This window comes from Mobula birostris, chromosome 7, assembly GCF_030028105.1.
Source record: "Mobula birostris isolate sMobBir1 chromosome 7, sMobBir1.hap1, whole genome shotgun sequence".
NCBI lineage: Eukaryota > Metazoa > Chordata > Chondrichthyes > Myliobatiformes > Myliobatidae > Mobula > Mobula birostris.
Genome location: NC_092376.1, coordinates 51229221 through 51241541, shown reverse-complemented (window position 1 = coordinate 51241541; position 12321 = coordinate 51229221). Strand labels below are relative to the sequence as shown.

General features: G+C 39.3%; 1 protein-coding gene across 3 annotated transcripts in view; it reads left to right on the top strand.

Annotated features, from left to right (window-relative positions):
* The window catches only part of LOC140200739 (glutamate receptor 4), a 242521-nt gene that overhangs the window by 208709 nt on the left and 21491 nt on the right, over positions 1–12321 (top strand). For all 3 annotated transcript variants that reach the window (XM_072264330.1, XM_072264329.1, XM_072264328.1), the window contains exon 11: positions 2991–3364. In XM_072264330.1, coding sequence (XP_072120431.1) covers positions 2991–3364 — 374 coding nt within the window. The remainder of the gene's footprint in view (positions 1–2990; positions 3365–12321) is intronic.

Here is a 12321-nt window from a genome sequence, read left to right as displayed (position 1 = left end):
TAATTCATCCCAATACCATGCATGATTTATCAGCTGAGAGGATTTCAAACCTCTCTATCAACTCACATCAATTCAACCCTGAGGAGATATAGCAGAGTGCCATCTGACCCCAATTTGTTTCACTAAACAAATTGACAGCCTCTTCTCTTGAAACTAGGCTGGCTTAGCAGAAATTATCAATAATGCTGTACATCGTTATGCTTGCTACAAATGCAAATACAAAACTGCAAATACAGAACAAGAACAAAATCAAACAAAATAATAATTATAAATAAATAAGCAGTTAATATCAAGAACATGAAATACATTGGTGGCACTGCAGTGGAAACTGCAAGCAGTTTCAAACACCTGGGACTGCACATCACACACAACTTCTCATCGTCCCAGAACTTACCCTACACAATCAGAAAAGTTCATCAACCCCTCGACTTTCTGAGGAGGCTGAAGAGAGCTGGACTTTGTACATCTATACTCGCATCATTCTACAGATGTACAGTAGAGAGCATCCTAAAATGCTACATCAATGCTTGGTACAGAAACCACACTATACCTGACAGGAAGGCTCTACAACAGCTAGTCAAAATTACCCAATGCATCACTGGCACCAGCCGATCCACCATCAATGTCATATATGCAGAAAGGTGCCGGAAAAGAGCTAGTAACATCACGAAGGATCCCACCCACCCTGCCCATAGTCTGTTTGTCCCTCTGCCATCAGGGAGGAGGCTACATAGCATCCAAGCCAGGACCACCAGACTCAGAAACAGTCCTTTTCCCCAAATAGTAAGACTGATCACCACCTCCACCCACTAACTCCACCACTACTTTATTATTTTCCATCAGTCACCTCATGTGCAGCCTTGCGTCATTTTATGGACGTACAATCAATGTTTATAAGCTATCTTATGTATTTATGTTTACTTTGTTTATTATTATTATTTTCTTTATTTTTTGTTTTTTTGTGCCTCATCAAATCTGGAGTAGCAATGATTTTGTTCTCCTTTACACTTGTGTGCAGGATATAACATTAAACAATCTTGAATCTTAAGAGAGTCCTTGAGTGTGAGTCCATCGGCTGTGGGAATAGTTCAGTGCTGGGATGAGTGAAGTTAAGTGAGGTTATCCCTTCTCGTTCAAGAGCCTGATGGTTGAGGGTTAATAGTTGTTCCTGAACCTGGTGGTGTGGATCCTTGGACTCTTGCAGCTTCTTCTTGATGGGAGCAGTGGGAAGAGAGCCTGGCCTGGATGGTGGGAATCCTCGGCAATGGACAGTGCTTTCCTGCAACAGCACTCCTTGTAGATGTGCTCAATAGTATAGCGGACTTTACCCGTGATGGACTGGGCTGTAACCACTAATTTGTGTGAGCTTTTCCTTTCAAAGACATTGGTGTTTCTACACCAGGCCATGATGCAACCAGTCAATATACTCCCCACCACACATCTGTAGAAACTTGTTGAAGTTTTAGATGACTTGTCAAATTTTCCCAATCTTCTAACAAAGTACAGCTGCTGCTGTGCTTTCTTCAGAATGGTACTTACATAATGGACCCAGCACAAACCCTCTGAAATGATATGCCAAGAAATTTAAAGTTGCTGACTCTCTCCACCTCTGACTCCCCAATGAGCACTGTCTCATGGACCTCTGGTTTCCTCCTGCAGTCAATAATCAGTTCATTGGTTTTGTTGACATTGAGTGAGAGGTTATTGTTGTGGCTCCATTGAGCCAAGTTTTCAAACTCCCTACTTTATGCTGACTCGTCACCACCTTTGATTTAGCCAACAAGAGTGGTGTCATCGGCAAACTTAGATATGTCATTGGAGCTGTGCTTAGCCTCATAGTTATAAGCATAAAGCGAGTAGAGCGGAAAGCTAAGCCCACAGCTTTGTGGTACACTTGTGCTAATGGTGATTGGGGAGTAGATGTTGTTGCCAATCCGAACTGACTGGAGTAAGTGAGGAAATCAAGGATCCAGTTGCACAAGAAGGTATTGAGGCCTAAGTCTTGGAGCTTTTGATTAGTTTTGAGAGAATGATAGTATTGAATGAAAATGTTACAGGGTTGGGTGAAGAGCCAATGAGATGGCATCTGCTGTATTGACCTGTTTTAACAGTAGGCCAATTGAAGTGGATCCAAGTCACTCCTCAGGCTGGAGTTGATATGTTTCATCACCAACCTCTCAAAGCACTTCATCACAGTGGGCATAAGTGCTACTAGACAATAGACATTGAAGTAGGTTACCATGTTCTTCTTGGTTACTGGTATAATTGAAGCCTGCTTGAAGCAAGTTGGTACCTCAGAAGCCCACCATTCTACCAGCTCACTAGTGTAGTTTTCAGTATGCTGCCCAAGTTCTTTCTGCTCTACCAATAGGTCCCAGTCAGCTTAATAGATGAACACAAGATATACAGAAGTCCAGAGCAACACACCCAAAATATTTGAGAAACTCAGCAGGTCAGGGAGAATCTATGAAAATGAATAAACAGGTGTTGTTTCAAGCAAAGACTCTTCGTTGACTGTTATTCATCCACATAGCCCTGGCTGAGGACCTGCTGCGTTCCTCCCACATTTTCTGTGAGCTTAATAGAGCATATAAAATGATACTCATACATTATCAACCAGAGGCATTTCCTGTCTTCCTCTCTGGGCTTTTAAACTGCGCTTACAAATATGAATTCACTTGAGTCCCTTCAGATGCATCTGATAAAATGACTTCCTGAGTAAACACAGGTGTAATAACTTTTTGAATTTACTTAAATTTAGCAATATTTAGTGATTATGATGTGTGGGAATGATCATAGTAAGAGTCTGTTATATGATATACTTGATTTGGATTTAAATACTTACTGTTATTATTTTTAAGAAAGCAGGATAAAGTAACTACATCATTGGATGTTGGAGATAGTCTTTTCAGGTTGACTTCAATTGTATCATCTACAACTTGTGTACTTCAACCTATGTGTTTAAAAAAGGATTTTGCCCTATTCCACAGAGAGCTCAGATTGGTGTGGCACCACTGACCATTACTTTAGTACGAGAGGAGGTCATTGACTTTTCCAAGCCCTTTATGAGCCTGGGCATTTCCATCATGATCAAGAAGCCCCAGAAGTCCAAGCCGGGTGTCTTCTCCTTTCTCGATCCACTGGCATACGAAATTTGGATGTGCATCGTCTTTGCCTACATTGGAGTCAGCGTGGTACTATTCTTGGTCAGCCGGTTCAGCCCATACGAGTGGCACACGGAAGAACCTGAAGATGGACAAGATGAAGTGTCGGCTGATCAACCACCCAATGAGTTTGGCATTTTTAACAGTCTTTGGTTTTCTCTGGGTGCCTTTATGCAGCAAGGATGCGATATTTCGCCAAGGTTGGTCATTTATCTATTAACTCTGTGCATTTTATGGTCAAGCCTGATGCCATGGTGCATATACATTACCTTTTTTACCCTCAATATAAGTATACCATTCCTCAAATTTATTTGAATGCTTCCACAAACGGTAAGATTCCAAGGAAAATTGCTGCATTTTTATAGATAAGTGAAGTGTGTGAATGACCTCGAAATTATCATTTACACATTTCTGTACGTAACTTATATACACCATGCGTAGACCGTAAAATGCATAAAGTTATGCTGATTTTGTCCCCTTGGAGGACTACCGTGTATTTGCTGCATACCTTATTTTACGGTCAATCGTCCAGGTGTATATAAAATTCCATTGTTTTTTTGATCTGCACCCATTTCTGAAATGGAAAAATTTGAACCCTAATGACTAAAGTATTGTGTTGAGTAACTTATCACTTCTCAGACAAAAGTGCTCACTTTGGACTAAATGTAAACATAGATCTCTAATATATGAAAAACTTTACATCTGCATAGACTTTCTGTCAGCTTTTTCCATTATGATTTTCTGTAGTGACATTTATAATGGATAATGCCAATGTAAGCTTATCTCATTGTAAGTACACATTTCTATTAATTGAGGCAGGAACTCAGTATAACTTCTGGGGAGACCTACTAAATGTATTAATATATTTTTATAAAGAAAATTTACCCTTATCAATGTTATAAAGTAATTTGGAACTTTAAACTGACTAACACATTATATCCTAGTAAAAAATGTACTGTCCCTTTATGTATAAAGAGCACCCAAAATGTAGATGGCTGAAGCTCTAAATTTAATATAGATATAGATTATGGCCCAATTGTAAGTGGGTGTTCCTAAACTACTGGCAAGAGCCACAGAGTAATTATTTAGGAGAAATCTCAAACTTGGAGGTCTGATCAGTCAAAAAGGTTTCCATTTCTATGACAGCATTCTGTTCTAAGTAACAAGCTTTGGTTTCTTTCAGCTTAACTGGCAGGACTCTAATCAACAATGGGAATTAATGTTTTATTGATGCTGCTTTGACCAAGGGTAGATGACATAAGATGTGTAAGTTGATTAGAATAAAATGAAAATATTGCATATGCTGGAACTGTACAATAAAAGTTGAGGCACAAGAGACTCCAGCTGCTTGAAGCTGGAGCAAAAAGTAAGCTGCTGGGAGAGCTCAAGACCAATCAAAAGATGTTGCTTGACCCAGTGAGTTCCTCCGCCAGTTTATTTTTTTGGGGCAGAATACAAATAAGTAATACAGTCCTCCCTAGTTTATAGCAGGATTGCATTGTATAACCGCTTGTATCTCAGATGATTCACAAGTCAGACAAACAATAGAACGCCTCTCAAATCCTCTTGCTATGAAGTCCATTTCCTGCACTTGCCTGCTTACTCTGTATCTCCCCCTTTCCTAATTCACTGCCTTTCAGATAGTAACTGCCTCCCTATTATCTGAAGTGGACATTTATCTACTTTATAATCTTTCATCAGAACTGATTAGGAATGGGCTGTGGACCAAATTTCAAAGCAGCAGAAGATGCCTGCAACCCTGCAGCATCTGGTAAACTCAGCCCCCTGGTCTACGAGAGGCTCCTTCATATATATGGGCTCTACATAAATTGGCATTTGTACTTTGGAGGTACCTGTACTGGGAAAAATTACTTAACAGGTCAGGTGGCATCTCTAAGGATAAAAACGAAATTCACATTTCAACTCAATAAAATGGAGTAGGAACAAGCCGTCTGGCCTTTGAGCCTCTTCACCATTCAATATGCATGAGCTGATCGTCCACATTCAGTATCCTGCTCCTGCTTTCTCCCCATATCCCTTGTTCTCTTTAACCACAAGAACTGGATCAAACTGCTTCCTGTATATGTTTAATAATTTGTTCTCAAACTCTTTTCTGTGGTAAAGAATTCCAGAGGAGTGAAGAAATTTCTCATCTTGGTGTTAATATACTCTGGTTCTAGAACATCCTTCCTGTAGGCAGTCTGTCCTGTCCCATTAGGACTTTTACGACTTTCAATGAGTTGCTTTGCAATCGTCTAAATTCCAGTGAAGATAACCTTAAGGTGTCTTCATACATCAGTCCTGCCATCCCAGGAATCAGTCTAGTGACCCATTCATAGTAAGAATGTCTTTCCTCAGATAGGTAGACCAAAATGCATGCAATTTTCAGTGTGATCTTACCAAGACCGCCACACCCCTCAAATCCTCTTGCAATGAGGTCTACTTGCTGTACTTGCATGCTTACTTTGTACCTCCCCTTTCCGAATTCACTGCCTTTCAGATAGTAATCTGCCTCCCTGTTTTTGTATCCAAAATGGAAAATCTTACATTTGTCTGCATTACACTGTATGACGTTTCATTAGAACTCAGTAGGAATGGGCTACAGGGGAAATGGGACCAGTTAATTCTAGGAAGGTGGTTAGGTTTGTAAAAATACACAAGATAAAATATGTAGAGATCTGTGTGGAGCTTCATTGCTTCTCATCTACGTAAATGTCCTAGATTCAAGAAAGCACATTTGTAGCTGTACCAAGCCAGGAAAGGCAGCAGAGATAATCAAGCAATTACAATTACACACAGGTAATTTTCACAACTGGGCAGCTTAGAATCAATGATAGTAGAAATTAAGAGGATCTTCCACATTAAAAGGAAATGTATAAAAGGCAGCACAGGGACACAGCTATTAGAGTTGATGCCTCATAGCTCCATCAACTCAGGGTCACCCCCGGAGTTTGCGTGTTCTCCCTGTGTCTGCATAGGCATCCGCTCGGTGCTCTAATCTTCTCTCACATTTCACAATAAGTGGTTTGGTACACTAATTGCTCCAAGTGTTTAGATAAGTGGTGGAAACTGCAGGGGAGAATGTGGGATAATAAAATGGATTAGATAAAATGAGTGTAAATGATGCATGGGCCCATTTTAGTATTGTATCCCTCTATAACTCTGAGTATTGTGTAAATAACTAGACCACGTTTGAAAGAGATCTTGCAGGATAATAGAATCAATTCTGCTAATGCCTAAATCTTGCAGGGCAGGAATCAATAAGAACTAACAGCATACAGAATATTACATACGCCAGAGCTGATCCTGCTTGGATTAGGCCTCATCTTGAAGACTGCATATGTGATTACTAAATCCATTCCCCAGGAACAGTCCAGCAGTGGGCTGCTAGGCAGATGTCCAGCATTAGAGAACTTGCAAGTAATGAAAAAGAAAGGGAAAGTGATGGGTGGAATGAGAAAGATTAATCACAAGTTCTGACTTCATGTTAAATAGTAGCTGCGTGTACAGAAAGATAGAAGGCAAAGAGTGATTAATACCTGGAACAGTTCTGCCCTTCCTGCTATGGTGGCAAAATCCCTGGGTTATCACAATGAAATCGCATGCTGCAGTAGTGACTCATCATTCTCAGGGGAAGGATAAGCTAAATCACCTCTTATATCATTTTACTTTGGTGATGCATCAGTGCCATCATTTAGAAAAAGATAAAATAAATTCATTTGTTTAAACTGCAGGTGCCATTTGGTAATTTAGGATTGTATATGTTTTTAATGAAAAGCAATGATGCAGCATTTTGCACTGTTTTGAACGGAGGCAAGGTTGGACAGATAATTGCTGGGAAGTAAATGTTGTAATATTGCAACACTGCCTCATCATAATACCGCACCCCATGCATCAGGGTTGGGGTGCATTTAATTCATGCACAAGCTGGAGTGATGACTGATCAATCCTTTGATGTGTTCAAACAGCAGTTCAGTTATTGTTGCATTTGGCTGACTCCATCAGGAAAGACCCATGAAGTGACTGCCAAAATCTTTGCTGCACAATGTACAAGCTTGCTATTAACACTTCTGTTAACATGCACATCACTGGTGATCAGAAAGTGTAAGGATTAGGGGTGGGTTCATGGCTTCAAGAGAGTGTTGACACATTTTGATTAACCATTTTTTATTAAGCTATTGAAGAGGACCTTTTGTAACATAAATCCCATCTGTCTGTTATTTTCCTGCTCCTCACCAGTGAGGCATTGTAGTTTATGTGGTTGACAATGATATGTCAAACTCTGACTACTGCTGTACAGATTTAGTTGGTGATGCAGTAATATGAATGAGATGAAATTAATTTACTGCATTTGTGAGCCTTGCGAATCTCCTAATGACAGATCAGCAATGGCTTCTGCATGAGATATGTTACCTCATTTCCATGAAAGCACCTCACCTCCGAGATGGTAGATCACAGCCTTGCTCACCAGAATTTTAACTCGTACACAAGGCTGACACCCAATCCAACATTATCCTGTGAGAGAATGATACCTTAACAGGAGTGCTGTCTTACGGATAACATGTCACACTGAGTTCTGTCATCCCTCCCAGTGGGCTGAAAACTCTCATCACACCTCTCAAGGAAGACCAGGAAAGATTTCCGAAGTTCGCTGGCCAAACTTTGTGTCTTAGTGATCTTTTGTAGAAACTTGACAAGTGCAAATTGATTTATGCATCACCAGTTTACTTCAGAAGAAACTCAGAAATGAAGGGGCTATATGAATAAGCAAGTTCTTATGTCCTCTACCTTTTTTTGTGATTCTTATGAAAAGTAACTGTAAATTTGAAATGCAGCAGTAGAAACACAGGTAAAGTTCTCAGAGCAAGACTGCTAATAAATAGGAATGAAGACAAGAACTATGAAAATACTTTAACGGGTCAACCAGCACCTGTAGTAAGAGAAAATCTATTAATGTTCAGCTCAATGAGCATTTATTCTAAGTGGAATAAGTTAGTTATAAATTTGCTTTAAGATGCAAAGAAACAATATGAAGGAATGTTGGTGATTGATGGAGAAAACTAAAATCAACGGAGGGACTATATGACGTAACAGTAACATTGCAAGGTGAAAGAGGGCTGTTAGTGGAAAACTAAGCAAACAAAAAAACACAGGAGGAGGTGTAAGTGGACCAATAATTATCTAAAAATATCTGGAAGTAAAAACTATTATTCTGGAAATCTGTAATTGAAACGTTGACCTTACAGGTCAAATCTCAGGATTACTCCCTGAGATATATGCTTGCGAGGGTAGGAGGATAGGATAAGTGCACTTGTGGGTAACGAGGATGATCTGAGGAATGAAAGGATTAACATATGAGGAGTGTTTGATGGCTTTTCTTTGAAAATTGCAACAGTTTAAAAGGTTGGTGGGGGGGAATCTCAACAAAACCAACTGAATATCGAAAGGTCTAAAGTAGATATGGCAAGAATGCTTCCAATAGTAGGACAGTCCCAGACAAGAGAATACAGCCTCCGAATAGAAGAACATCCCTTTAGAACAGTGATGAGGAGTGATTTAGATAGATACTTAAGTCTGCGAGCAATAGAAGGATACAGACCTAGTGCAGGCAAATGAGATTAGTGTAGATAAGCAAACAAGGTTGGCCAGGTTGTGATGGATCAAGGAGCCTCTTTCTGTGCTGTACAATAAGTTTATTTGGAATTGCTGTGATCAATGTTGAGTCTGGAAGACTGTGATTGCCGCGTCAGAAGATGAAGTGTTGTTCTTGGAGCTGTACGTATAGGACAGCAGGAGTACTGTGTGCAGTCCTAATCATCACGGTATACAAAGCCTGTGATTGCACTGGAGACATTGCAAGGAAGATTTGTGGGGCTATAGCCAGGATACAGAAATATCATTACAAGGAGAGACCAGCAAGGCTGGAGATGTTTTCTTTGGAACAAAAGAAATGCTAGAAAGATTTAATCAAGATTTATAGAATTATGAGGTCTTAATGGAAAGTTAACTGAAAGGATTAATTTTCTTTTGCAGAAAGAGTAATAGCTAGAAGATGTTGACTTAATTTGTAGAAGGATTAGAGCAGAACTCAAGAAAAAGTAGTTTCATTTAACTTGCAGTCCTGGTAAGGAGATGTTAGAGGTAGAAACCCTCACCCTATTTAAAAAGTACCTGGTGGAACGTTTGAAGAGCTGAGTCTGTGAAAAAGGAACTGGAAGATGATTAACCAGACCAGCATCTTTGGCTGGCATGTATATAGTGTACCAAAGGGTCACCTCCTGTGCTGGTCTGGTTACGTACCTTGCCTCAGAATTAGAAGTGACTAAATTATGTAGTTTTCAGACCTGAATAAGCTATCAGTAATCAAACATAACACATTAGTTTTCATAAGATTTTGTTTTTAAAAGGACCTTCATTGCGGGTAAAGCATTCAATTTTCAATCCTCTTGAGAAGAAGGTGGGACCACTGTTTATTGTTTTTATATTATGTGCGTGATAAATGTTTTAATTTTTAACTATATTGAGAACATTTTGAGTTTTTTTTGAATAATGGTATGTACAACTTTAGTTTTTTTGGAATATGGAATAGTAGTGAAATTTATACATTTTACCCCAGTTCTCAAAATGGTGTTCTGGGACTTTTCTAAGCCACGTTGTTGAAGTTATTTGAAACTTATAGACAATGACATAGGTTGAAAATATCCCCTGGGCCGTTATAAAACATACTTTAGTAGCACACCATAAACACAAAAGATTCTGCAGATGCTGGAAATTCTGAGCAACACACACGAAATGCTGGAGGAACTCAGCAAGTCAGGCAACACCTATGGAAAGGAATAAACAGTTGACGTTTCAGGTTGAGACCCTTCATCAGAACCGATGCCCTGGTTTTTAAAAAAAATTCTCTGCTTTTAACAAACTATGATAAAGTAAAATATATTTCAAAGTTAATTAAATCGTTTGCAGTGATTTGTGTACTTAGCAACTTTTAAAATGTGAACATAACTTTATATAAGATAAAGAAACAAAGACAAAAATGTGTGCCATTCAGAATTATATGTCACAATCAGTTAGTTACTTGTTTATTAATCAAAGCACAAAGCTGTGTATGTGGCTGCCAGCCCAGGCTCCCAATTTAGAGCATGCAGCTGCAGGACATCATTGTATTAGTCTCCATTGAATACACATCTGTGCTCCGTTAGAGGCGGATCTCCGACAAAATTCAGTCTATCACATGATTAAGCTCAATTGCTAAGGCATTCATAACCTTGGCATCTGAAAAGAAGAGGCATTATTTTAATTTGGTATCTGATTTGTAAACCAATTTACAAAACCATTGAAGAATTAACTGTGTTTGTTGGAATAGCTTCTAAACATCCAGTTTTAATTTGTAATGTTCTAATTTAAACCATTTCCTGCCTCTTGGAAAATTTCCGCAGTTTAGAAAGTAAGGCATAAATTCCAGGTCAATTATTCAGAATGCAAAATGGGAGCCAACCAGCTGCAAGCATATAATGCCATCTCATGTAGTATGAGAGCTTTTATTTACTTTTTAAAATACAGGTATAAAATTCAGATTTTGCTTCTGGGTTATCACCTCCATGCTTTTTGGTTAAAGGCAATGCTACTCATGACTTGGGCCCCAATCCCAAACAGTACTTAGCCTGCCAATCTACTCATGGTGTATGATGCTTAGTACAGCTAACTCACTCCACTGACCAAGTTCAAATTACCTGTTCCGATACCTGCCTGGGTGCCTCAGAGCCAGATTTTGCCAGATGCTGAACACCTTGTGATGAATTACCAGAGTAAAGGAGCCATGTGAATGCTTCCTATGGAAAGATGAAGAACATGAATTATGTAATTTAAAACGTAACAAGGCAAAACACAAAAATAAAAAATGAGCTCAAAAATTTACCTAAGAAATTAAATTGCTTGCAACACACACAAAAAATGCTGGTGAACGCAGCAGGCCAGGCAGCATCCATAGGAAGAGGTACATTCGACGTTTTGGGCCGAGACCCTTCGTCAGGACTGACGAAGGGTCTGGGCCCGAAACATCGACTGTACCTCTTCCTATAAATGCTGCCTCGCCTGTTGCGTTCACCAGCATTTTTTGTGTGCGTTGCTTGAAATTTCAGCATCTGCAGATTTCCTCGTGTTTACAAAATTAAATTGCTGAAGTATTTTAATGTAAAAATTGATTTTCCCCACAAAGTATTATAATGATGGTTTCCAAATAAATTTTTATCACTTCAGCAGCAATCACGTTTACACATCAGAGATTGTACAATTTGACATCAGTTTTCACCTGATTTTCCTTTCAGAGCACAGGTGTAAATCTGAATCACTTCGTCCTGGGGTTGCCTGTTGGTCACCTTGGGAAAAAGAAAAGGAAAGAGAGGGCATATAATATAGCAAAAAAGTGGAAAGTTAAAAGATTAAGAAGTGTTTAAGGACCAACAAAAGGCAACTAAAATAGTCATAAGGAGAGAAAAGATGAAGTACAAAAGTAGGCTAGCCAATAATATTAGAGAAGATATAAAAAGTTTTCTCAGATATATAAAGAGTGAAAGAAAGGCAAGAATGGATATTGAACCACTGGAAAATGACGCTGCAGAGGTAGTATGGTGGGAAAAGAAATGGCAGACAAACCTGATAAGTATTTTGCATCAGCCTTTTCAGTGGAAGACACTAACAGTATGTGAGAAATTCAAGAGTGTCAGGAGGCAGAAGTGAGGAGGCCAAGACATTGAGTATATTTAAAACAGAGGTTGATAGGTTCTTGATTAGTCAGGGTGTCAAAGGTCATGGGGAGAAGATAGGAGAATGGGATTGAGAGGGATAATTAAATCAGCCATGATAGAATGACAAAACAGACTCGATGGGCCGAATGGCTTAATTCTGCTCCTATGTCAATGGTCTTATGGACAACATGGTCAAATCAGCACTGCACTAAGCTGGGATACCTGTCAGGTAAATAAATTACTTGACTTATTTTTAAATCCTTCCCCTGAACCCCTAACTCCCACTCACCTCTAGAGCATCTAGATAGTAAAAACACCTATTTTAGACTATAGTTCATTGACTACGGGTCTGCCTTCAATACCATACTTCCAAGCAAACTCATCTCCAGGCTCACAAACCTGGGACTCGA